The following is a 25,958-nucleotide window of genomic DNA, read 5'->3' as shown; positions in this document are numbered from 1 at the left end:
GTCATCCACACTGAGTGTCTCTACTACTCTTTGGACAAAGTCTCTCATAGCTGGGAATCCAGTTCTAGTACCATCAGATCCGTCCAACAAGAACACAACATCCCTTCCTCGTGGCTGTTTCTCCACTATGGAACATAAGAATTAATAATTTAGTAAATTAAATTCACATGGATTACTTCCGCTCCTTGTTTCAGGCAAGGAAATGCTCCAACTCAACAGAGAGAGAGCAATAATCCATAGTAACTTTCTGCTGTGGAGGTTATACCCTTGGTAAATGGTTTCTTTAACATGTAACAGAAAAACTGTGTGCATGAGTATGAACTGGACCATGCAGTATACAGAGATCTATTCTGACTTCTTACCTCCTTCAGTTTCCTCCTCAACTCCCACTTGATTAAGATGACTCATCAAACTTTGTTGTATACGAGGGAGACTAACAAAGTCAGAAATTGAATAAGTATAATTTGGCTCAGAGGAAATGACTTGCAGTTCAGCTGAATTTGACATTCTTGATCCAACTGCAATTGTGACAATCCCTGCAGCCTTGAGCATACTTGCTGGGCCACGTGGGGAATCTTTAGATCTTCCACCAGCAAATACAATAAGTATTTGTTTGGCACCTTCATTACGTCGACCCCCTGCATTTGGAACAAAGACATTATCCCGTACGAACTGCAGTGCTTTTCCAATATACTGGGGCTTTCCACCTTTTGGTTTTAAGCTGGTGACATGCTTAAAAACATCTTCTCTTGTATTGTAAGTATTCAAATTGAAATTGAGCTCAGGATTGTTGCTATATTGTACAACAGCGACTTTATCTTTTCCTTGGTCCAGGTCAAAGCTGTCAACCATTTTTGCAACAAATTCCCGTATAGCAGAGAATCTGCTCCTGACATCATCAGATCCATCAATGAGAAAGACAATGTCTCTTGTCATGCTGGACCTTGAACCTAGAAAACAATCACATGATAATGTAATCATATAATTTGACAGAAATGGGATTACTACTGAACTGAAATGTAGTTTGTATGGTTTACACACACACATACACACATTGTATTTATCAATACTTATTGTCACTCACCTACACCAGCACTGGATGTGCCTTTGTGAGATGCAATGGCTGAGAGCAACTGCTCACTCAAAAGAGGGAAGTCAGACTTCTCCTTGATAAAATACTGTTCCATTGAACTTTGTGCCAATTGATCCATCTCCTGTCTGTCTGCATCCTTTACCCAGACACTGAAAAGAACAATTCCAGCCTTTCTCAGTCTCTCCACTGGACCAAAGAGGTCGTCTTCTGACTTTCTCCCTCTTAAGAGAATCAGTATCTGTGGGACTCCCTGCTGGGCTCTGCTTCCAGATGAAGCAGACAACACGTTGTTCTTCACATAATCAAGAGCTCCACCGGTGTTCGTGGTGACACCTCCTTTCAGTTTGACATTGCTTAAATGACTCATGACGTTGTCTTTCAGTGAGTATGTGTTCAGGTGAAAATCAGCAGTGGGCTCTATGCTGTACTGAATCAAAGCAACTTGTACTTTGCTGGGGCCAATTTCCAATGGCTTTACAAAATCTCTGACAAAATCCAAAATTGGTCTTTCACTCGCTCGCATTTCATCAGATCCCTCCAGGAGAAAAACAATATCTGCACTCTGAAGTTCTAATTTTGCAATTGTGGAAGTGTCTGAAATGGATACAAACAAACATTTTACAACACTACTTCTTTACTATTGAAAGAAACCTTTTTAATATACCTGTGATATATAATAATATAACTTATAGGCTCACATCTCTAAAATGTTAAAGCACAATTTAATGTTCCACTTCTTACCAATAACGGTTGGAAATTCAGTCGTTTCTTGAGTGCCCCTCAATGTTGCTTCCACAGATGAATGTATGCTTTGCAGGTTGTTAAAGTTTGGGACAGGGAAATAATGTGCTGGTGTGAAAGAGATGGTTTGCATTTCCAATGTATCAGAATTCTTTGTTCCAAAACTAAAAGTCTTTATTCCATTTTCTTTGAGTGACTGTGCTGGTCCTCTGACATCATCCCCTGAACGCCCACCACTGAACACATACAGATACTGAGGGACTGATTCTGCATGTCTTCCTCCAATTGAAGCAGCAAAGACGTTGTCTCTGACAAAAGCCAGTGCTTTGCCAATATTGAGGGGTCGTCCCAACTTGTGCCTCATTGTTCGAATGGAACTGAGCACATCATTCTTGGATGCATAGGAGTTCAAGTAGAAATTGACTGTGGCATCACGGCTGTATTGTACAAAAGCCACTTGGTCTCTGTTCTCACCGAGATTTAAACTTTCAACAGTTTTTTCTACAAAAGCTCGAATCTCTTCAAAGCCATTTCGTGAGTCATATGATCCATCAACAAGAAACACAACATCGTTTTTCTTGGCATCTGCAACAAAGATGAAAAATGTGGAAACGGAGGCAAAGCGATTTTCTGCATGTAACGGGTAAGCAGCTCCGATTACAGTCAACTATGATTCCTCTTTTATTTTATTTACTAAACAATGTTTTTAGTGAAAAGGTAGAAACTGTTAATCTTACCAAAACCCTTAGCAGGAGCAGTTTGCTCCGTATGGGGGGAAGCCTCCTTTAACAATGATAATATATCCCGTGAAGCAGAAGGAAGTTGCTCATAATCAGTAACAGAGAGTGAGTACTTGGGTTCATGAGATATTGTCTGAAGCTCTAGGGTGTCTGCATCAGTTGTTCCAATGGTAATTGGGATGACACCAATCTCTCTCAGCATTCTCACTGAGGTTCTTATGTCATCTCCAGATCTTCCACCACTCACAAGTATGAGTATCTGTGGAACTCCCTCCAGGAGTCTACTTCCTGACTCTGGAGTAAAAACATGTTCCCTCACATACTCCAGAGCTGCTCCAATGTTGTGAGGAGAACCACCTTTATGATTTAGACGTCTTACTGCATCAAGCACATCCTCCTCTGCTGAGTATTGTCTCAGGTCAAAATTCATTTCTGCCGTGTTACTGTACTGAACCACAGCCACGTGATCTTTGTTTGCATCAACGTTTAGGTCTGCCACCACTCTCTGCACAAAGTCTTTGATATCCTGGAACCTTTGCTGAGAATCATCAGAACCATCAAGCAAAAATACAACATCTCTTCTGCTGGGATCTGTAATCACAGGAGCATTTAAAGAAACCAGTTGATGATCGAATTTGTGATGAAAAGTGCTTTATTCCTGCAAATGTTTAATAATCCTGCATCTATAACTGTCTCTATGAGCCTATAACAGTTCTAAAGACCAAATCACAAAGTTTGGTGTGTGTAGCTACTTCTAATGAAATGGTCCAAAATGGTGAATCTCAAGTATATGTTATTGTTTCCAACCCTATGTTTCTCCAGGAATTGATTAAAAAAACAACCTTTTACTGCAAAAGAAGCTAATCTTGTTTTCTTTTGTCTAAATAAACTAAAATGTTTTGTTCCCACGGTTCAAATTCACTTCACAGTCCAATGTGTTTGTGATCTGATGGCCAATGGATCCAACAGCCACAAATAGGTACAAGTCCGTAACTGTCTGTAATTCAACCTTAATTGAAATTAAAAATGAATGATCTACATCAGTCTGACAATGCACTGTGCATGCTGTGCCTTGTCTTGTCTTACCATGCGATCCTGGTGTGAGAGCAGCAGGTTCACCCGTCTTGGTGGCAGCAAATATTTTTTGTTCAATTCCTAAAAGATCACTGGAATCTGCTGCAAAGAAAGCCCGACCGGACTCCTGTGAAATAGTCTGAATGTCGAGGATATCTGCGTTCTTTGTCCCGACCACAAACACCATCACACCAATTCCTTTCAACTTTTCTACCGCATTTCTGACATCATCACTGGAGCGTCCACCAGTGAAGAGAACCAATATCTGAGGAACACCCTGTTGATGTCGACTTCCAGAAGAGGCTGTGAAAACATGATCCTTGACATACTGGAGGGCTGCACCAGTATTGAGGGGTTTGCCTCCTTTATGCCTTAGACTTTGCACTTTGGCCACAACATTTTGCTGAGTTGTGTATGTGTTCAGAAGAAATTCAACAGAAGGTTCCCTGCTGTATTGCACAACTGAGACGCGGTCGTTGCTCTCGTCCACATTGAGTTTCGTTACCATCCTCTCAACAGAGCCAAGCATTGGCTGAAATTCATTTTGCATTTCATCTGAAGAATCCAGTAAGAATACAATATCACGCTGAATGGATTCATTTTGGTCTGTAGATCCTTTCACAAACACAAAGATAATGCTCAGTTAGTTTCACATAAAGTTATGATAGATAGATAGATAGATAGATAGATAGATAGATAGATAGATAGATAGATAGATGGATAGATGGATAGATAGATAGATAGATAGATAGATGATAGATGGATAGTCTTACCTAATAGAGTATGTGGTTTTAGTCTTGGCTGCTGTCGAGGCACCCTTTTCACAAATGACACAAGTTGTTGATGGATGCTCCCAATATCATCAAATTGAGGCACAGAAAAAGCATAGGAAGGATTATGTGCAATCACTTGGAGCTCCAGTATGTCTGCATTTCTTGTGCCAATACAGAAAGGAACAATCTTTTCCTGTTTTAGAGCCACAGCTGCACTTGCAACATCATCTTGAGATCTTCCGCCAGTCAACAGAATCAATATCTGAGGGACACCTTCTTGATGCCGACCCCCGGAGGAGTCAGTAAAAGCATTTTTTCTCACATACTCTAGAGCTGCCCCTGTGTTGAGCAGACTCCCCCCTTTGTGGTTCAACTCCTGGAGAGCATTAAGGACATCTTCTTTTTCCATGTAAGTGGTTAAATTGAAATGTGTCTGTGGATCGCTGCTATACTGGACCACAGAAACACGATCTTTGTTCTCACCAATACTGAGTGTTTCTACCACTCTTTGCACAAGAGTTTTCATTGCTGGGAAATCTCTCTGTGTGCCATCTGACCCATCCAATAGAAAGACTATGTCTCTCTGTGGGGACTCTAATTCAACTAGAAAAGAATAGGAAAACCTTGTTTAATAACCAGACAATCAGGCAGTGTTGCAATAATTACACTTTAGAAGGTTGGTAAAGACAGAGTAATTGTAATGCAAACTAATTACTGCAAGCAAGGTGTTAGATGCCAGGAGAAAAGAAAAGAAACTTTGAGGAAAACTACAAGACGCATATTCCTCTTTCACAAATGAAAGATGGAGAAAGCTGATAAAAAACGATTTCAGTGTTCTGAAATTCTGAGTATTCATCAATGATGTAATTATCATTGGCTCAAGTAAGAGCTTAAGAATAGATGAAAGAAAGGACATTTGATATGTGGCTGTCACAAAAGACTCTCCAAGATATATAAAGAAAAAGGATGACAGCCACAAAACAAAAAGCATCATCAGCGAGTGGCGATAGTTTGACGAACATGAAACTGATTGACTGGTATTCATCAGAGGAGGATGCAGTTTCATTTCGGTTCAAACTATGAAAGACCTGTAGTAAAGCGGGAGTATGATCCAACCACGAATCAGGGACACTTCTTACCTACAACAGTAGGAGGCTCAATTGGTATTTTCGACTGGAGAAATGCAGCAATCTCCGGCTGAATGGACAAAAGTTCACCAAAGACAGACAGGTTGAAAAGGAATCTGGATGAGAAGGCAATTTTTTGGAGCTCCTGTTGTTTAGCATCTTTCATTCCAATGGCAAAAGATAGAACACCAGCTTGTTTTAGGTCTGATGCAGCTCTGGTCACATCATCATTGGATTTGCCTCCAGTAAGTAAAAACAGAATCTGAGGGACATCCTCTAGTCTTCTACTCCCAGATGAATCCGTGAAAACATGGTCTCGCACAAACTGTAGAGCAGCCCCAGTGTTCCGAGGTCTTCCTCCTTTATGGCGAAGACTTCTCACAGCATAGATGAGGGCCTTTTTGGATCTGTGAGTCTTTAGGTTGAAGTAAACTGTCGCATTATTGCTATACAATACAACTGCCACTCGAACCTTATCTTCATCAATGTCTAGCTCTTCGGCCATTCTTCTGATGAATTCTCGAAAAGCAGGAAGTCCATTTCTGGAGCCATCTGAACCATCAAGGAGAAACACTATGTCCCTCTTTTCGCTCCCTGCATCATCAAGATGATACATGTGTAGAAAGAAAGAAAGAATTCACGGACTGTACATTAAAGACATTTTTAGACTCATGCTTATTCATGAGCATGAGAAAGTGAGAAGCTCAGACAAAAAGAAAAAAACTGAGCCCAAAAAGTGATGACCTGTACAACTGCCAAAGAACCATCTTTTTAGTCAAAAAGATGTGTGATATATGGCGATTTATCTTCAAAGGAACTTCAAAGCAAATAATTAGAAAGAAGTATAGAAGAGACTTGCAGTCAAGAGATGTTGAGAGAATACTAATAATAAAAAATAAAAAAAAACATTTTTCAAAAAAGAATACATTTTCTCATAAGTATATATAAATATCATGCAATTGAATGATGCACCAAATAAGTAATTAATCATCTTATCATCAATTAAAATTAATACTTAGTAATACTGTACTCTAATTTTAGGCATGAAATTGGATTCAAGGTGGAATCTTACCTACTAAATCCGAGATTCCAGTCTCGGTTTCCTGAGTTCCTTTGTTTATGTTGAGTGTAGCAACAAGTTGTGATTGGATTGAGGGCAACTTGGAAAAACCAGTGACCTTGTATGTAAAACCAGGTTTGAAGGCAATTATTTCCAGCTCTGAAAGACTGGCATCTCCCACTCCGACTCCCACTGACACAATTTCATGCTCTTTAAGAGCAAAGGCTGGGCCTCTTACATTATCAGTAGATGGTTTGCTACTTAGAAGAATTAACATTTGGGGAACTCCTTCCAGTCTTCTACTGCCCCTGGAGGAAGTGAAGACACTGTGCCTCACAAACGTGAGAGCTTCCCCAGTATTAAGGCGCCTTCCACCCCTGTGCCTTAAATTTTCAATGGCATTTAGGAGGTCAGTCTTTGTCTTGTGAGAATTTAGATGAAAGCTGACCTCAGGGATGTCAGCAAACTGAACAACAGATACTCTGTCTTGGCCTTCACTGACAGAGATGCTCTCCACTATACTCTTAACAAAGAGTTTTATATCTGGGAATCCATCTCGTGTGTTATCAGAGTCATCCAGTAGGAACACAAAATCTCTTTTTACAGCATCACTTTGTTCTAAGACATAAATAAGAGACAGTTATCATGATACAGCACAAAAACAGCCATCAAACAGCAACATGCAAATAGGAATCTAGATTTGTCTTACCATGCTGCAGGACAAGGGTAAGCTCTTCCTTGGGGAGGCTCACGTAGTTATTGAGCTTTTGTGGTAAGGTGCTAAGCTCACTGAATTCCTTCACAGTGAAGGCAAAGGAAGGGTTGTGGGAAATGTCCTGAATCTGCCTTGGGTCTGCATCCTTGACACCAACACCAAATGGTACGACTCCCTCTGTCTTCAGTGCAACAGCAGGCTCCTTCACATTGTCCCTGGACCTGCTTCCAGTCAAAACGATTAGAAACTGAGGGACGTTTCGCTTAGCTCGGCTACCGTACGCTTCAGACATGATGGTGTCCTTCATGAATCTTAGAGCAGAGCCTGTGTTGAGACTTCGTCCACCAGTGGGTGCCATTGAGTTGACAGCTCTTATCACCTCTTCTTTGGTTTTATAAGTGTTGAGGTAAAAACTTGGGGTTGGCCTCTCACTATGTTGAACCACTGAAATCCTTACCCTGTCTTGCGCAATGTCGAGTGGTTCAATTACTTTAATTATAAAATCCCGGACGTAGGCAAAGTCTGCTCGAACATTGTCTGTGCCGTCAATGAGGAAGGCAACATCCCTTTCCATTCCCGGAACAGTAACTAGGGGAAAACAAAATGAACTGTTACCGAAGAAGCTTTTCATTACAGTTTGATATTCTGACATTATCTAATTTATCTAAACATTTATTATATTGAAAGAGACTCACCAGGTTCTTCTGTTTCCTCTGGGAAATGTATCACATCTGTATCGCCAACCACTGTTATCAACTTTGGCATGATTACTTCTGCCATAGCTGGTAAATTAGAGAAGCTCCTGTCATGATAGGCCAAATCTGGAACAAAGGCAACGGATTTCAGGAGGGTTTCATCTGCTTGCCCAGAACTGACCGTGAAGGTCAAAACTCCACCCAGAGCCACCTTATCAGCTACGCTCTTGACCTCATCCTGGGATGGACCACCTGTGATCAGAACCAACACCTGCTGGACTCCTTGCCTCTTACGTGACCCGGCTGAGGCCGAAAACATTTTGGCGAGGGCATGGCTCATGGCAGCTCCTGTATTCAAAACTGAGCCTCCAGTCAGCCTGAGTTGAGAGATTTTATTCACAACATCTTGCCTGTTGTTGTAGCTGTTCAAATAAAATTCAATTCTTGGATCTGCAGCAAACTGCACGAGGCCAATCCGGACCCTCTCAGGGCGTACATCTAGCTGGTTGACCACATTGATTATGAAGTCTCTCACATAGGGCCAGTTAGTATTGCCAATGTAGTTTGAGCCATCCACAAGGAAGACAATGTCTCTGATCACTCTTTGAGTCTGCACTGTGGTTATCTCCACCACTAAGGAAAAAAGCACAAGAAACAAAGAATTACTCATTTGTAATACGATGTCCCATGTTTAACACCAATTGAGTGTAAATGGCGCATTGTTGCTAATATCTAAAGAGGATGTAATCATTTGGTTAAAAAATGTTGAATCTGGCTCAACTTTTGCTGCAAAATCGTCCTATAGGGTTTTGTGGTGGACATTTATACATCAGCAAATGTCTACCACTCTGTCATTGCATTGCAAGACATCACCACTGTGTAACTTTCAAAATTGCAAAGCCAATCTTCTAATTTACTGTGTTTCATGTTGCATTTGTTACCAAATTGTTGTTTTGATAACCAATCGGTCCAAAATCTCACTTATGTGTTCAGTTGGGTTGAATTTACGATTTTAATGGACCAATTTTACATGCTATTAAAATCCTGCATTGGTTTGACATTTAAGAGATATGATTGGAATACAACACCTGGCTCTGTGGGTACTTCAGTCACAACCACCCCAGCTAGAGTGGAGAGTGCACCAATGATTGGATCTGGGATGGATGGGCGAAGCAGTCCACGGAAGTCCTTCAGCATGAAGACAATGCTGTCAGTGAAGGCAATCTGCCTCAGTTCCTGCTCATCAGCAGCCTTGGAGCCTCCTGCCAGAGTCAATACACCCATTTGTTTCAAGGCCCTGGCTGGTTCTTCCACACTGTCACTGGACTTTTTACTGGTCAACAGCAGTAAAAGTTGCGGTATCCCCTGTTGATAACGACTGCCCTTCTCAGGCAGTATCATCTGGGTTCGCACAAAGTCCAAAGCTGCTCCAATGTTGACACTCTGTCCAGGTCTTGGTTTGATAGCGCCCAAGGCAGCAGTCACGGCTTCTCTGGATCCATGGGAGTTGAGATCCATCTCAAGGCGAGGATTATTGCTGAACATGGCCACACCCACTTGAACATCATCGGGACCAATTGGCATGCGGTCGACAAACCGCTTGACGAATTCGCGCACAGAGTTGATTAGCGTTGCACCCATGGTACTGTCGATAAGGAAAATGATGTCTCGTTTTCCAACTGCCAAGACTGAAAAGAAAGGAAGAATTTCACGTGAATGAGAATAAAAACAAATTTGTAGACAATAAATGTTAATAAATCTGTGAATATTGAGTTAACATATGCTACCAAGGATTTTCTGTCATTAGATCTATATTTTGTATTTGTATTCAATTAACTGGGATGTGTGTTACCTAATACTGACCTACTAGCAAAAAAAGCAATGCCTTCTACATGTTTCATCGTGTAAATGTATTTCTTTTATGGATGTTTTGATAGTTGCATATAAACAGTTACGCTTGATATAAGAATATGAACTCTCAATAATGAATCAACAAATTTAAACTAAAATAACACTGCAGAGCAGAGACTAGACTCGATGTGACGATGAACTTTATTTAATTTGGTGACAGTTGATTTTTATGTCTTGGTCAATCATATAGTTCCTAAGATAATTTATCTTTATTTCAAACCATAATATGGGTTATTTTCTCAGCACGATATATATTGAGAAATAAATGATTTACTTGAATGCATGATGTGGACACAACCAGTTAGCTAGTAGCTAATTGTGGTAGCTGCATTCTACTGCTATCAGTCACCCGCCCACTGATTACATATCCCATCAGATATACAGATACAGGAGTATGACCCAGGGTGTAAATCTGGAAATAACAAGTTGCTAATCAAAATACTAATTTAGTAAGGCAAAAGAACTTGAGTTTTCGTGTCTGCTGTCCTGTTTTGAACTAAAACATTTTATATGTAGCCTTAAAATACTTTAAGTACCTCATCAGTTCAGAGATTATACCTTATGATCTTGTCTATTAATAATACAAATGTGTGATACTATTTTCCTAGGTTGTACTAGCTGAGATAATGTCCCACAACATTGTATAGTGTTCAATACAACAAGATCTGAACCATGTAGTCAGGTATTAAGCATTTCAAATGCTTTTCTCTTGCTTAAATGTCTTTTAATTTAAATTTTAATATTATTTCAGTGCAGAACCCAAAGAGTTCTTAATTCTTACTTAAACTGTGTTATTACCACCCGTCAAAAGCTCTCATCGCAATTGAAAATAAAGCAATTTAATGTTAAGCACAAACATATCTTACCTTGTACAATGAATTATATTAATTATGAGTTCATGTAATTGATTAATTCCTGTTTCAAAACCATTGTGCCCCATCAACATTTACAGAGAAGTTACATACCTTCTGTGAACTCAGTTTGAATTATAATGGTGCGCTGGACCACCCCGTTAATGTATGGGAGCAGCTGGTCACTCATGAGTGCCACTGCTCTGAAATCAGGGGCTGACAGGACAAAACTTTTGTCTGTAGCTACTACTTCCAGATCTGCAGTGGCGGTGTCACCAATCGTCACGCCGAACGTGATGACGCCAGCCCTCTTAAGGGCCCGGTCACCAGCACCAGTATCGTCTGTGGATGGCCCAGCACTGAAAACCAACAGCATCTGGGGCACACCCTCATCTGCCCTGCCCCCAGCTGATTGGCCAAATAGGCTATCGGCCACTTCCTCCAAGGCAGCCCCAAGGTTAGATTCGTCGCCCCCTGAGTAGGCAAGGCCCTTCACGGCTTCCAGGACTGACGATTTGCTGTCATAGCTATTTAGATAGAACTTTATCTCTGGGTCGGAGTTGTATAGGGCCAAGGCCACCCGAACGGTGTCCCTGCCCACATCGAGATGCTCAATGATTCTCAAAGCCAAATCACGCACAAAGGGGAAGTTCGCTGCTCCAACGTTCTGTGATCCGTCAATTAAGATTACTAGGTCAGCTGAATCTTGTGCTTTAAGGAGAGAAAGAGAGAACACAACAAAATGGAACTTGTGAAAGCGTTAACATGGTGGGACAGAGACAGAGAATTAAATCAAAGAACTCGTGCTAGCATGTCAATGTCAAGTGATGTTCAGTGTGAACAAATAATCACAACAACAACAGTGAAAAACACATCATACTGCATGTAGGCTGAACCAGGGAGATTTCCTCAAGTGATGAGTGTGATGCTGAGATGTTTTCTTAGGATTGCTGTAAAATGTAATGTGCAATGTAACGGAATTTCTGGCCAATCGCACAATTTTTGTTTGGATGAGTTTCAAGTAGTGTGGCGTTTTGTATGAATCTCTACATAACCAATGATGTAAAAGTAATTTTTCGTGGTTATAAGCAGTGTAACAGCTTAGTAATGCAGAGGCAGGTTAGCACTCTGGCACAATTTGAAACCAATGGAATCAAAGATAAATATTGATTGTTACAGTAATTGTGACAAATGGCCAAAGGAAGTTTCACTGTGACTGAAGGACTTGTCCTTCGTATAAGCTCCACTGAGTTCAGCCATCCCATGCAGACTCTTGTTACGGACCTCAGATAAAACAACCAGTCATGACCCTGTGGCCCATCCTTGGTGCTAACAGTTTACTGTACTGGAGAATGTTAATACTTGACTTCTAACGAGCGCTCTTCTTCTTCTCGTTCAATTTATTGGACATGATTTCTAGAAATCTACGTATAAGAACATTCTCCAAGTACTTCTTCTGTAGCAGTGTCAAAGATGGTTCCAGGCAGGTTCATCACTGTTTCAAATACACAATATTGCATATATATTTCACACAAATAGACATTGTGATTGATAAAGACAAACATACATATGCAAGACATATAAGCGGTGGTGCTTGGTTAGCTATTGTTAAAAGCTCATTGATTTTGAGTGAGTTTTTTTTAAGAGTATTAATCTTTGAGATCATCCTTTTCTTCAAAGAATGTTTTTAATCTGAGATGTCGTTTAATCCATTTTACCATTTCATTCTGCTGCTGTGTCTGAATGTGTCCTCTCACCTACAGCTGTAGAAATGTGTGTCTAAAAGCGGGAGTAAGATTATTGCTGATACCGACAACTATACTAACTATCAGTTTTAACAGCATCTCGGGCAGAATATTCATAATGCTTCAAATATGATTTACTGAATCCACATTTGATGTGACCTTACACAGCATATATGTCCCTGTATTACAACGTGAACACTCTAAGATGCAGTAGGTGTTTCAATCACATGCAAGTCCAACTGTGATTTTGAAAGTATTAGGGGTATAGTGAATGTGCTAGGACAAACCATGTGATGTTAATTCTGCAGGTGGGTAGTGAAAGGTTATTGTGGTTAAAAAAAACACATAATAATGTGTTAAGGATAAATTCCAGACGTGACCACATATGCAGCATCTTCCGCCTGCACATGTAGACATATTAGTATAGTAGTGACACTGGTCCCATTTCATTACCTGTCCCTCCTCCAGCCACAGGGGCCTCATTTGCCACAGGAGCCCCCCATGACTGGGTCACTGCGCCGCAAAGACCCACTACTAAATCTTGGGTGATATCCCGCAAGGAGAGGAATGAGTCTACACTGAAAACATGAGTGTCATGAGGCCGACTAGCCATCTCCCTGAGCTCCGAGTCCACTGCATCCTGAACTCCAACTGCAAACACCTCCACGCCTGCCATCCGCAGGACCTGAGCCGGCTCCACCACGTCATCCTGGGATCGCCCATCTGTTAGCACCACCACCACCTGCGCCACTCCCTCAGCAGCCCGGCAGCCCGATGCAGTGGTCAAGTGTGTACGTATCAAGAATTCCAGGCCCAGGCCAGTGCGGGTGCCTCCACCACGATATGACATATGCTTGATGTGTGCCAGGACCCCCTGTGTTGTCGGGTAGCTGTTGAGCTGGAACTCAGTCTCAGGCCTGGTATTGTACTGCACGAGGGCAAATTTAAACCTGTCCTCTCCAACCTGGTGCAGCGATTGTATCAAGCTGTATAGAAAATGTCTGACATGCTCATAGTTCTCCTTTCCAATACTCCAAGATGAATCCACTAGAAAGTATACATCTGCTGCCAACCCTTGTGCACAATCTTCAAAAGAGAGTGTGTAGAGGACAGAAGTAAAGACCAGTGAAATAGATGCTTCGCGTTTGGTACCAAAACAGTGTTTAAGTACCAAAACATGAATATAACTGTCATGGTTTTAAATTAAATTCTAACTTTGACAGAATCATTCTGCTTTGTTTATCGAAAGCATCCGACTGGACTTGGAACTCCGCTTCTGGGATCTCCATTTAAATGTTTTTCTCTCACTGAGATACACCGTTTGAAATCACATTTTAATAATATTGTAATCATTCTATTAAGTTCACCACCAATGCTTATTGGAGTGAAATAGAAAAACATTCTCTACTTTGTACATGTTTTTTGTTTAGTTAGAATAAGCATAAATTCAATATTTAAACAGGTGTAGATGCAGATTAAATAATTTATGGACAAAATCATATCCTACTAAGCTTTGCTGAAAAAAGAGAGAGATCCTCTGCAACGTGATCGCACTGCTGAGATTAACTTGGTTCAACTTACCTTCCTGAGCATCGAGTTTTGGGAGGAATCCTGCGAACAGGACCCCCAGAAGCGCACAGAACGGTAACAACCGGTGCCGCCTCATCTTCAGAGGAAAGAAAGGCCACGCCTGTGAAATGAAAAACAAAAAATATTACATCCAAACTCGGCCTGTTCACTTTTTTTTCAAACTTATTGTCACATGGAGTTTGGGGTGTTGGAGCGTTTTGGTTACGTTTCTCTTGTAGGGATTTTCCTTTTTGTAAAAAAAACAATGCACTCGCTAATTTAGCTCGACCACAACATTGCACACAAGCTTTCATATTTAGCCAAGAGTGAACAACTGAGTTGCTTAATAAAATAAACAACTCATAAACCATCTCTACATCACGTTATCACCAGGCAGAGGAAGAGCTTGTTCTCCTTGTCCAAATTCCAAGATGATGATGAACATGGCACAGTTGTTAAAAGGTGCCGTGTCAAAACCAAACTAACTAAAAATGTACTATTGTGACCTTTTAATTGTTTTAATCCTTATTTTAACCTTATTTTAACCCTTTCTCGCCCACTTCCTGTTTGACCTGAGGACATCAGTGCAGACCCGGGAGCCTCAGCGGTGGTACTGATCAGAACCACCTGTTAAAACGACCAGCCAGCGGGTTGTAGTAATTAACTCTGCCTGGCACGGACTGAACTTTCCACCTCACAAAATAAGTGTTGCCTTGTTGGACTGCAGAGTCCTGTTTGACAGCGGGGGGGTGTTTTCTATTCATTTCAGATCCTTCAGTAAGGTCTCAGGAACTGAAGGAAAGGCTGCCGATCACTGATCTGATCATGAACAGTCAGTGCGTCAAGTTGAGAAAAGAAAACAAGCCTTTTGTGTTTCGTTATTTATCCTCAGAGGAAATCTCCCAACTCAAATTGAATCACATAATGTAACCTCGGCTGTATTTGCCAGCAGTGAATTGTTTTTAAAACAAAGTTGTTCATTCATGACTTGCTATCAATAAGTGATGCCAAGTCGTTCTCAAAGTGAACACACACACACACACACAGACACACACAGACACACAATCATGATTGTTCCTCAGCCCAGAGAGAGCTTTGAGAAGCAATGGGGGTTGTCGTCACCAATTTTCACTTTCTGTGTCTAAACCTCACACCAGTCGTCACTGCGTCCAGGAGCCCACACATGCATACACAGCTAATCTGTTACACTTGTGAGCACCTGAGGTGACAACGTGGATCCAGCAGCTCCTTAACGCTGCCTGAGCTGGAGAACTAGAGCATTTTAACACACTGACGCAAACCTAAAAACTGTAAAACTGTAATGTGAGAGAAACAAATGCCACCCAAATCCACCAAAGCCTCCAGCTGTGATCTGGCAGACGTGTCGTTCTGCAATCAGGGTTTCACGAACGCAAATAAACACAGGCTTATAAAAGGGATTCTGAGAAGTAAAACGCAGTGAGATGGTAAACGCAGCCTGTAAACAGTGAAATCTTCTCCATTGGGCTAAACGATGGAAAGTAACGGTTATAACACTTGGAGTCGGTTCCTCTGGGCTCAGGAGGGAGGGACGGAAAGTGGTGTTTGCGTCATTACTCCCAAATGAGTGAGTCTACTTTATTTGACCTGAATGAGCTTTTTCTACAACTTACAATGTCCTGTTCATCTGTTGTCAGGAGCTTATTTAATGGAACATAGAGTCACGGGGAGTTTGTGTAAAGTGGAGAAGATGTTAACTCGATGTTTGTGTCTTTAAACACCATATTTAAAGCTGTGGATTGGCTCATTTGTTGTTGTTTTATCCAAAAATAACACACTCGCATACAACCACTGTCCTATGTTTGGCTGCTGAGCAGTTGGAGGTTTAGGATCTTGCTCAAGGGCACCAACCCACACAGAGCCTCGAACCAGCAACCTTCCAGGCATAAGTCTGCTTCTCTAGGTTTATGTTATGCTCCCTGCAGTGCCCCAGTGGAAATCATCAGTAATGTCTATACAAAAATACAAATATTCTACTATTAAAGCGTTTTTTCAACTACTGACTTCAAATGAAAAGAAACAGGGAGGAGTTTGTGTCACTCAGTTATTCATTGGCCAAATTCTACATCCCAGGCTGCACCGGTCTTAGGCTTGAGAGCTAAAGCAATACACACAAATAATGAACAGTAAACACACGAGTTGTGTGATCATCAAAATCCTCTGAATGAACAACAACATCATTTTAGGAATGTTGTAAATACAGTTAAAGTCTGAGGGATATTAACGAACTGAAAATGATGGAGGGGGCAGCTGCAGAGTTTTGTCGTGGCTGAATATCAGTGTCAACTTGTGAACATGAACTGGTCATAAATTCCATTATTATTTAGATATTCAGTGATAATCCCTAACTTATAAAACACAAACATTTCGCGGAAGCCATTTTAACAAAGTAAGGAAAGTTGAACAGTATATTCATTGACCAGAATCCCACTTACTGGCAGTAACAAGTATATTTTCCCCTGCATTTCCCCAACATGCTGTCACCGGCCCCAAATGACCAAGTTCCTTTACTTCAAGGAGACGTGAACTCCCCTGGACAGTGGGACAGATGTTTGTGTTCTCCACTCATGCTCATGTGACTCCAGGTCACTCAGAAGCCACTTTTCTGCTAAGTTTGCCAGGCCTGGCCGAGCAGTGTGTCAACACCATGGTTTCCCTCCGCCGCCACGGAGGAAAACACAGCTGCACAGTGGACTCCTGTTCTCCCTCTTTCAAGCATCAGAACAACGGCAGCCGGGGGAATTACACTACAGACTGAATTCAGGATGAAAGTGAGAAGAATTTACTGCATTAATGCAAACAAACTGAATTACCACCAAAAAGAAACCTGTCAGCAAAGCACAGACTCATGTTGATCTGTGGAACCCTTTGGTCTTAACTAACTGCTGAGGGACATTTAAATTAATATCAGGACGGGGGTCATCTGTGGGGTCATTTCTGGGTGTGACCTCTCTCACATTACACAGTGTCATTTAATCCTGATTAACAAATGAATGAAGTTATCAATGATCAAGTGATATGTTTAACTTCAATATAGAGCCAATTGACGGTACAATGGGTGACATGCTCACTATTTACTTATCAATGAGCTCCATCTGCCCTCTAGTGTAAATTAACAATATTGATCAGCATCTTTAAATAATAATAAGTTCTCAGCACCAAACATCTGACATTCATACATAATTCAATAGCCTCATTAATAAGTTATTCTTTCAGCAAATTGTATTGACTCTGTCTAATGTCCCTTCTTTCCCAGGCACAGATTAAAAAAAACTTCACAGCTTCAAAATTGCGAAATTGAGAAAGAGTTTCATTTCAAATAAATTCCATTCCAAGTATATGTGATGCTTCCAAACCATTTATCATCACTGTGCCCTGGACAAGATCCAAAGGCTTCGGGGGGGAATCGGCATGTGTTGCTGTTACTGAGTCTTTTTTGTTACTGCTGCTGAGGGATTGCCAATTTTTAAAAAAAACAAAAAAACCTATATAGGGGTTTTAGAAAGCTATAAAACTGTATTAATATAGATCCAACTCAAAGTGCTTCACCCATTCAGGCACAAAACCTAACAGTGCTTCATCATGCAGCACTTTACACCATTCACACCATCAGGGGGAATCTGGGGTTCAGTATCTTGCCCAACGACACCTGGGAATGCAGACTGGACGAGCCGGGGATCGAACTACCTACTGGTTAGTGGAGGACCCGCTCTACTCCTGAGCCACAACCGCCCAAACAAACATGAAATCTCCAGGAGCTCCATGTAGTTTTTAGCCTGTTTCCATACATGTGCAACATCATTATCATCAACCTGAGTCAAAGATGAGGAGCCATTTTCATGTTTTAGTTTTTTTCCTTAACCTCCACATGTGTTTCTCTATGAAAGGCTTCACTTTAGCATATAGTCGTCATACAGTCAATATAAAATGTTCAGTTTTGTAACAGCATTTTTGTGTCTCTCACGTTTATTGTTAACATGAACATAGTTGTGTTTGTTTGCATTTACACAACACAGCAGAAACTGCTGGTGCCCATGAGCAAACTGGAGCATGTTGGCAGCTGGACCTCACACACTCATTTATAGAAGACCACACACTAACACGCACACACACACACACACACACACACACACACACACACACACACACACACAGCAGCACACGGTTCCATCAGCTTCAGTGGCAGATTGTGATATTACTGCACGTTCACCCACTGCGGGACACAGATAAATCAATTAATACAATTTTAACAAGCCTTCTGTCTTTAACCCTCAAAGAGAGTATATTTTTGTACTGTATATTTGGATCACATGACTACTGAGCCTATCAGTAGTGATATGGCAGCCGCCTCCAGTGACACACCCACTGAGAATGAATCAGCAGAACTCTGCAGCCTCCCTCACGTCTGTTCCAGAATCCATCAGCTCAGTGATTTGGTTTTTTTCTCTAGATTCTGTCTCATTTGTCTGGTCAGCACTGTTTCCCCCGAAGAAGCTAATCAGGGCCTCGTTAAAAAGCCAAATAAAGTTAACGAGGGAGCTGGTGAACATGCTGCAGCAGTTAGGAACCAGCGAGCCAGATATTTCCTTCTTGAGCTCAACATGGAGTGAATGTCGGACCTTCACCCAATGAATTAGTGGTTTTTGTGTGCGCACAAGAAATCTCTCTTTACAAACTGTTGACAGAAATGAGAGAGACAAGTGAGACAGTAAAGGAAGCGGCTGCGAAGCGTCTTCAGGCTGTAAGACGGCTCCACACTGCCACTCGCTGGCTTCATGCAGTCAGGGGTTCAAACTGTATGTGTGACTTTCATATAGAAATCCTCTGCATGCAGGAATCCATTACCAGACTGTATGGACCCGCGATTTCAGGCTGAAATGATGTGACGGGCCATGTGTGGCACATGTGAGAGGAAGGTGGATGATGGAGTTAAGAGTGGGGGGGTGGGCAGGCGGTTCCACACAGCTGATGTGTATTAGCCCATCTGACACCCAGCAGATGTGGGCTCAAGAACAATGGCCAATGAGTGAAATCTGGCTGAGTTCAAATGTTCAGCTTGACCCTCGTGCAGTATTAATTATTATAAAAGCAGCACATGACAAAACCGCTTGTAGCAAGGAACTCGATATTCATTGTTCACAGCTGAGTGAGATCAGTTAGTAAGATGAGGTCATTTCAGAGACTAGGGTGAACTTTATTTTGAGACCTTGGACGTCTCAAAGACTGACTTCAGAAATTAAATCAAAACAACTATACGGTGCTCTGACCTCCAACCTGTGCATAGTTTTGCAAATTGTCTATGGTTTTTTTTACTTCTCTGAAACTAGACCTCTGTTTTAAAAAAAAAAAGTTCCAACCTAGCAGACATCTGTGCTGCATCAGGGAGGAAAAAAGAAAAAAGCTGGAGCGAGTGGACGGGCCATAAAACATACGAATCCTGATTAATGCTGCGTCTCCTAAAACCCTGAGAGTCATCACGGAGAATCTTTGCCAGCAAGAGCTCAGATGTTCCAAGAGGAGCTGCATTGTCCTAAAGCTCGTAGTAAATTATGTCTAAATACCTCAAATAAAACCAAATCTGGAGCGCACACCAAGATTCCCCTTTGCTCTTGAACAGGGGCCAAGCTCTTCCCTTCTGTATCTTAGCAACCGATTTCATGCAAACACAAAACTATGTGGAAGAAGAAGCTCAGGAGAATTATGATTAATGGCAAATTTCCACTGTAGTTTCATCATGTTGTGACTCAGAAGAATAAAACAACTTAATTTGTGCAATCAAATGTGAAACGTTGCAATGAAAGATTCCTATCGCTGCTTGGGCAGTCTTGTAGAAGAGGTGGAAGATTAATGACTTACACCTGGTCCATTAAACCCTGCAACTCACCACTACCACACACACACACACACACACTCCATCTTTTTTGCCCACTGGTTTGAACCCCTTCTGGTTCTCCTGGTGCATCTGGCCACTGGTATGGAAAAGACTCTCTTCTCACTTTTCCACTGCTGCACTCGTTTCAGAGGGTGTGGTTTTGGCCACTGCTGCAGTGGAAACATCTACTCGTCCAATTACTCCTCGTTGGAGCTCTCGGTTGCGGGTGTGGAGACTTTGCAAATTAAGTGAATGATCGATCGGATCACTGAAAGACTTTGCACAAGAATGAGCTACTGAACAATGAAATAATCGGTTGTTCTCAGGTTCTACTCATCGAACAAGAGGCACACAGCTCCCACACCGATCTGGGGTCAAATCCCAAGAATGTCAAACAGAAGAGAAGAACATATTGAGAGAGAAAAGGAGAGCAGGCACTCCTCTCCGCTCACATTGCTGAGGACGCCTCCTTCACCCTGGCTCCAGGTCACCTCCTGCCCTTGGCACTCTCACCACTAAAGTATAGGCTTCAGTCACGCTGCTAAACGCATGTTGTCTGATATTTATGAGCTAGAATCCAAAACCTCTGTGCAACGCTGTAGTTATGACACCCGTCACAATCTCACATGTTATGACTAGAAACTCGTCGAGAAGTAGGAAAATTCAAGTGTGCAAGAATCTTTCTGCAACTTTCCCCAAAATAGCAAACTTAAAAACTTACCCTGAACTGAAGTAGTTGTGCTCCACTGTATTTGTTTTTTGAGAAGAAAAAAAAAATCACTTATGTAAAATGCCTTCAAGCTGGACTTTTGGTCATTATCCTCCTGGTAAATTCCCCTCGCTGGCTTTTCCAGCACCTCCCGAGGGAAGCTGGCTGAGCAAAGCAGTGATAAGGTCCCTGATTACAGAGGAAGGGGTCCTGAGTGAAGGGGGGGGAAACGGTAGAGACAGAAAGAGACAGACACCCTTCCAGTCTCAAACCAGAGGAGCTGTGGTGCTGAGTTCAAGACTGGGATGGGACAAACTTCCAAACTCCTGGAGCTCTGCCACCTCGCTGTTCCTCCTCCCCCTTTCCCTAAAGAAAGGAAAAGAGAGAAAGAGAGGAGGGAGAGACGAGGAGAGGGCGAGCAGGGGACTTAAAGGAGTAAATGAAAAGCAGACACATCGCCCTGTTTGGTCTGGACGTGAGCAGTGGGGAGGATGATGTCACAAACCTGGAGCAGGAACGATTCCTTACCTTCTCCTACATCGAGCAAAGTCTCTGTCCAGACCCTGTTCGAGCCCATAGGTTGAGTTCGGATCTTATTTTGGTTTTTTTTTTAAATCTAAAGAAATTTCCTATTGTTAGACAAATTATTCCGTATCCGTAACACCCGAGTTGAGCAAAACCACATTATAATTTGATTAATTAGCATGAATTGGCAAAGCAGGTTCATCCTGAAGTTTGTTTGTACACTACATCAGTTTACATCCCAGTGCTGATAGATATGACGGGTTGTCCAGGGGCAATCTTGGAAAGAAGTGTCCCCAAATAAAACAAATGAACTCTTAAATCTCCCACAAAGGAATGTGCGGGACAGCGTTCTGGCCGAGGTTTGACAATGTGAACGCTGCTCAGGAAAAAGACAGCGCCATGAACTTTGTTGTTTATCGCAAACCGCAAAATTAAATGCGTCACAGCAAGTGCGGCCTAGATCTTCAGTTGATTTGTTTATTACTGTCTCCTCACAGAGGCACATTTTGCAGAACAAACAGATTAGATGAGATTAATGTAGATGTGGCAGATGGAATAAAACCCACACATCTTACTTCTCTGAGGTTTCATGAGAGACTTTGAGATGAAATGTGTAAAGTCACCTAACTCCGGCTTCTTTTCTGTTTGTGCTTTTTCACGAGGGAAATATCAGCAGCAGGAAGTATTTTCAGTGGGGAGACATCTGATAAAACTACTGTACACATCCTACCCAGCACCAAACAGCATTTTTCTGCCCTTTGATTGGCTTGCAATCTGCCCAGGTTGTTCCCTGCCTCTTCCTTCCCCCCCGACCCACAAAGGAGAAGATGATGGACGGTAAACAAAACAGAGATAAACCTCATGAAGCTGTGAATATCTCAGATTGGTGTTTACTGGCAGGTGACCGCTGAGTTTGTATATATATCTTTTCAATTTACATATAAAATACTTTGAATATAAACAAAGTATCCAGAGGCAGGAACACTCAGCGGCACTTTGCTCAGCTCCAGCCATGTGGAGGGAGGATTCCTGTAGTATTTGTCTGACACTGAGTTAAAACAGACTTTCTTCCCAGAGGTCAGTGAGCTGTGTGGAACTCACTTCACTCCCTCACGGCTGAGTGAGTAAAGGGTGAACGCTTCCCTCTCCTCAGGTGAGGTCACCTCTGTTACACATCGGCACTGAGGAACCTAATTTTATTAAAATGTTATTTAATATTGTAGTTGTGTGCTTTGGCAACGAGAGAGAGAGAGAGAGGGGAGAGAGGGAGAGGGAGGGGAGAGGGAGGGGGAGAGAGAGAGAGAGAGGGAGAGGGAGGGGGAGAGAGAGGGGGAGACAGAGAGAGAGAGGGAGAGGGAGAGGGAGAGAGGGAGAGGGGGAGAGAGGGAGAGGGAGAGAGAGAGGGAGAGACAGAGAGAGAGAGGGAGAGGGAGAGAGAGAGAGAGGGGGAGAGAGAGGGGAGAGAGAGGGAGAGGGGAGAGAGAGAGGGGGGGAGAGAGGGAGAGGGGGAGAGAGGGAGAGGGAGAGAGAGAGGGGGAGAGAGAGAGAGAGAGGGAGAGGGAGAGGGAGAGAGGGAGAGGGAGAGGGAGGGAGAGAGGGGGAGAGAGGGGGGAGACAGAGAGAGAGAGAGAGAGGGAGAGGAGAGAGGGAGAGGGGGAGAGAGAGAGGGGGGAGAGAGAGAGAGAGGGGGAGAGGGAGAGGGGGAGAGAGGGGGGGAGAGAGAGAGAGAGAGAGAGAGGAGAGAGAGAGAGGGGGAGAGGGAGAGAGGGAGAGGGGGAGAGGGAGAGGAGAGAGAGAGGGGGAGAGAGAGAGAGAGAGGGAGAGGGAGAGAGAGGGAGAGGGAGAGAGAGAGAGAGGGGGAGGAGAGGGAGAGGGGGGGAGGGAGGGAGAGGGAGAGGGGGAGACAGAGAGAGAGGGAGAGGGAGAGGGAGAGAGAGGGGGAGAGAGAGAGGAACCATATGGAAGTATTTACCACACTGGTCCAATGCATCGATGTTCTGTTGTCACTACAGCACCGACACTTCCTGCAGTGTTGTGCTGGTGCTATAGCAACCGCTGCTGTAACGTCCACTGAGTCACAGGCTGTTCATCATGTTCAGATAGAAAAGATCTGATGATAGAATATTAGAAATAACCAGTGATTCCACGGCTTCTTCAAGAAAAGTTATTTGTCTCTTACTCTGAACAATGTCAGGTCTGATTCAGTGGATTCAGTCCCTTTTTTGTGAAGTTAGATCAAAGCAGGAAGTGGGCAGATCCTCTAAATCCACATCTTCTTTTATCGCTGGGAATATCTCCGCTTGTGAGCGAGCTCTAACTGAACACAGCCCCCGTCACAATGGAAACCTTACGAGACCTCCGCGTGACCAGGACTGATAGCTGTGGGATGTTGAGGTCCCATCTCAGCCTTTTGCCTGAGATGTGTGGAGGTCGGGCAGAGCGCGCACATCTGTGGAGAAGGGTCCTTTGATGCGAGCCACCAAGGTGACTTCATGCGGGCGGATGAAAGTGCAGTTCGCTTCCTGTGATGCTTTTTTGAAATCCGACCTGACTCTTGTTCCTGTCGTTTTTTTAATAACTGCCAGCTTTCATAACACTGACGGGTCGGACATGTGACACAGATGAGACCGGTTCTTTCAAAAGTGGAATAAAAAAGCCATTTTTCTCCAACATGCAGATGATGTTTTGGGAGTGGTTTGAAATGTGGAAATTATGAAGAGCGTAGAAAACGTATCCTTACACCCCGTAGAACCCTGAACACTCAGTGTTTATTCTATCCTCAAATCAAAGCATGAGACTCCCCACCACATAACTGAAGTATTCAACCCCGGTTTCTGGAAGTTGCTCTTCTCGCCTGTGAAGACGTTACTGTTAGGAACAAACTGTTCACTGGCCAGTTTGGGGGAAATGCACGTGTTGATTCCACCCACCTACTTATTTCCATTGGCGCACAAGCAAATACATGGGTGGAGATGCGTGGACTGGCCCTTAGCTCACTCCCACCATGCCTGATGAGGAAAGTATTAATAATACCAGTAACAGTAGAGGCTCAGCGAGCTGCAAATGAGGGAGAAGGGAGTCACACAGAGGAGGCTTCTTCTTTTCAAACCATTTTCGCAGCTGCCTCCCTTCGGCCAGAACTCAACGCAAGCATGAGCTCATGTGTAGTCTGTTGAATTCATGTTCACCCTGAACCACGGACACACACAGGTCCCAAGAGGTGAGCTGCATGTGTGTTCACAACAGGTAACGTTACCTCTGAAGCCATGTGCCGAGCAGTGATGCATCAAGATCAGGTAAACAGGAATAAAATGTTATATATATAATTTTCATACATGCCGCTTTACTGCAATCAGACATGTGTCACGTCAACATGTGTTTCAATACTCAGGCTTTGGGCCGCTGGTCTTCATCTGCCGGACTGAGGCTCAGGCCAAAGATGATCAGAAGCTGAGTTTACTCTGTGAATCCTCTGGCTCTAATAACACTGTGTCATAGCTGCTCCAGCTTTGTTTAGTAATTTCAGCTTTTGCCTCATAAGGCAACGGGCTCAGGCTTAATTGGCCTTATTCCATATTGTTGTAGTCTAATTGACTTTTCCCTTTTTTTAAATATGCATCTTACTCTTTCAGGTTTCCAATCACTTCTCACGTGAGGTCTTTTTCAGTCAATCATGCTTGTGATGATGAACGTGACGTCACCTCAAGCTGAACACAAGTCCTTCCTGTCTCATGTTCCAAAATAAGAGCCCTGTGCCTTGACAAGGATCGTTTGTAGTCACTAAATCGTGTCCCATCCCTTCTCTGGTCGCATGCCATAATTTTCCTCAAAATACAATAATTTGAAGCGTCTCGTACGATACTTCAACATTTCCCATCTGGCGACGCTGAGGAGTTTCCTTCCTGTGAGGAAAAGGAAAGACTGGTTTTATAATACAAGCATTGTGACGATTTAAGTTGCCTGCATCACGTCTTATAGAAGAAACTGTGAGATTAGTTTGGATTCACTTAATCCAGTTAACTAATGTATGTAAATGTTACTTATAAGGTTAATTAGTGCTGTTGGTGTTTTCTTGTGATTGGATCTGAACACACTGTAATTGGTTTACATTGAGGAGTTCTCTGAAAGGCCTATTAGTTCCCTCTGATTCATATTTTTTCATTTATATCTAAAATAAATGCAAGGATTATTCTTTGATGAGCAGGTCGCCCCTGATTTTCACCATAGTTTTCCTGTCTCGACAGAAGATTGGAAGCACATTTCTTCTCAGGCTTACACGGAGTTGCAGACGTCTCAGGAGACGTGCCTGATGGTTGGAAACTCCCCCGCAATCTGTCTAATGAGCTTTAATCGTCTGATTATCTGAGTCATACAAGAGCAATAACAAAAAGAAAGCACAACACACTAAAGTAACCAAAAAATGTTCCATGAAGGAAACACCTTTTAAAAACCAGGAGTACTCAGGAAAATCAATGAAAGTGCAAAATATGAATAAATAACCCTGAGTAAATATATTCATGAATAAAAATGTGTATATGCTCAGAAAAATAAATGTTGAATATGTATAATTTCACAAAGGAGAGATCTGTATGAAATTATTTACATTTCTGCTACACTTATAAACGTCAAACCTTCTAATATATGTTTATTTTTCTCTTTTATACTAATAGATAACGTGTATTGAAGATTTTGTTTGTTTTGTATTTTATTTATTTGTCA

The 25,958-nt window shown here is 42.4% G+C and overlaps 2 protein-coding genes across 5 annotated transcripts in view; both read right to left on the bottom strand.

Annotated features, from left to right (window-relative positions):
* Window positions 1–21,018, bottom strand: part of LOC118119603 (collagen alpha-3(VI) chain) — a 67,243-nt gene extending 46,225 nt beyond the window's left edge. For 2 of the 4 annotated variants that reach the window (XM_047342517.1, XM_047342518.1), the window contains exons 1-7: window positions 20,727–21,018; window positions 14,107–14,215; window positions 12,979–13,611; window positions 10,895–11,491; window positions 9,107–9,706; window positions 8,019–8,651; window positions 7,318–7,911 (exon numbers count right to left, since the gene is read on the bottom strand). In XM_047342517.1, the coding sequence (XP_047198473.1) occupies window positions 7,318–7,911; window positions 8,019–8,651; window positions 9,107–9,706; window positions 10,895–11,491; window positions 12,979–13,611; window positions 14,107–14,191 (3,142 nt within the window). In that variant the 5' untranslated portion in view covers window positions 14,192–14,215; window positions 20,727–21,018. The remainder of the gene's footprint in view (window positions 1–7,317; window positions 7,912–8,018; window positions 8,652–9,106; window positions 9,707–10,894; window positions 11,492–12,978; window positions 13,612–14,106; window positions 14,216–20,726) is intronic. The other 2 variants (XM_047342519.1, XM_047342520.1) reach the window with 2 other exon arrangements.
* Window positions 857–4,631, bottom strand: LOC124854598 (collagen alpha-3(VI) chain-like). The gene is made up of 5 exons (XM_047342521.1): window positions 4,422–4,631; window positions 3,661–4,263; window positions 2,572–3,165; window positions 1,835–2,419; window positions 857–1,687 (listed from the first exon to the last, which is right to left on the bottom strand). Exons 2-5 carry the CDS (start codon window positions 4,196–4,198, stop codon window positions 1,077–1,079), a joined length of 2,328 nt encoding a protein of 775 aa, XP_047198477.1. The 5' UTR covers window positions 4,199–4,263; window positions 4,422–4,631; the 3' UTR covers window positions 857–1,076.
* Window positions 21,019–25,958: the final 4,940 nt, after the last annotated feature.

The sequence above is a fragment of the Hippoglossus stenolepis genome, chromosome 13, assembly GCF_022539355.2.
Source record: "Hippoglossus stenolepis isolate QCI-W04-F060 chromosome 13, HSTE1.2, whole genome shotgun sequence".
Taxonomy (NCBI): domain Eukaryota; kingdom Metazoa; phylum Chordata; class Actinopteri; order Pleuronectiformes; family Pleuronectidae; genus Hippoglossus; species Hippoglossus stenolepis.
This window is presented reverse-complemented; position numbering and strand designations above follow the sequence as displayed.

Coding starts and splice junctions, on each gene's coding strand:
- LOC124854598 (XM_047342521.1), bottom strand. CDS start 4,198: ATGCAAAATGAATTTCAGCCAATGCTTGGCTCTGTTGAGAGGATGGTA. Junction 3,166..3,660: donor TCTCACACCAGGATCGCATG/GTAAGACAAGAC, acceptor CTGTGATTACAG/ATCCCAGCAGAAGAGATGTT. Junction 1,688..1,834: donor TGAATTTCCAACCGTTATTG/GTAAGAAGTGGA, acceptor TATCCATTTCAG/ACACTTCCACAATTGCAAAA.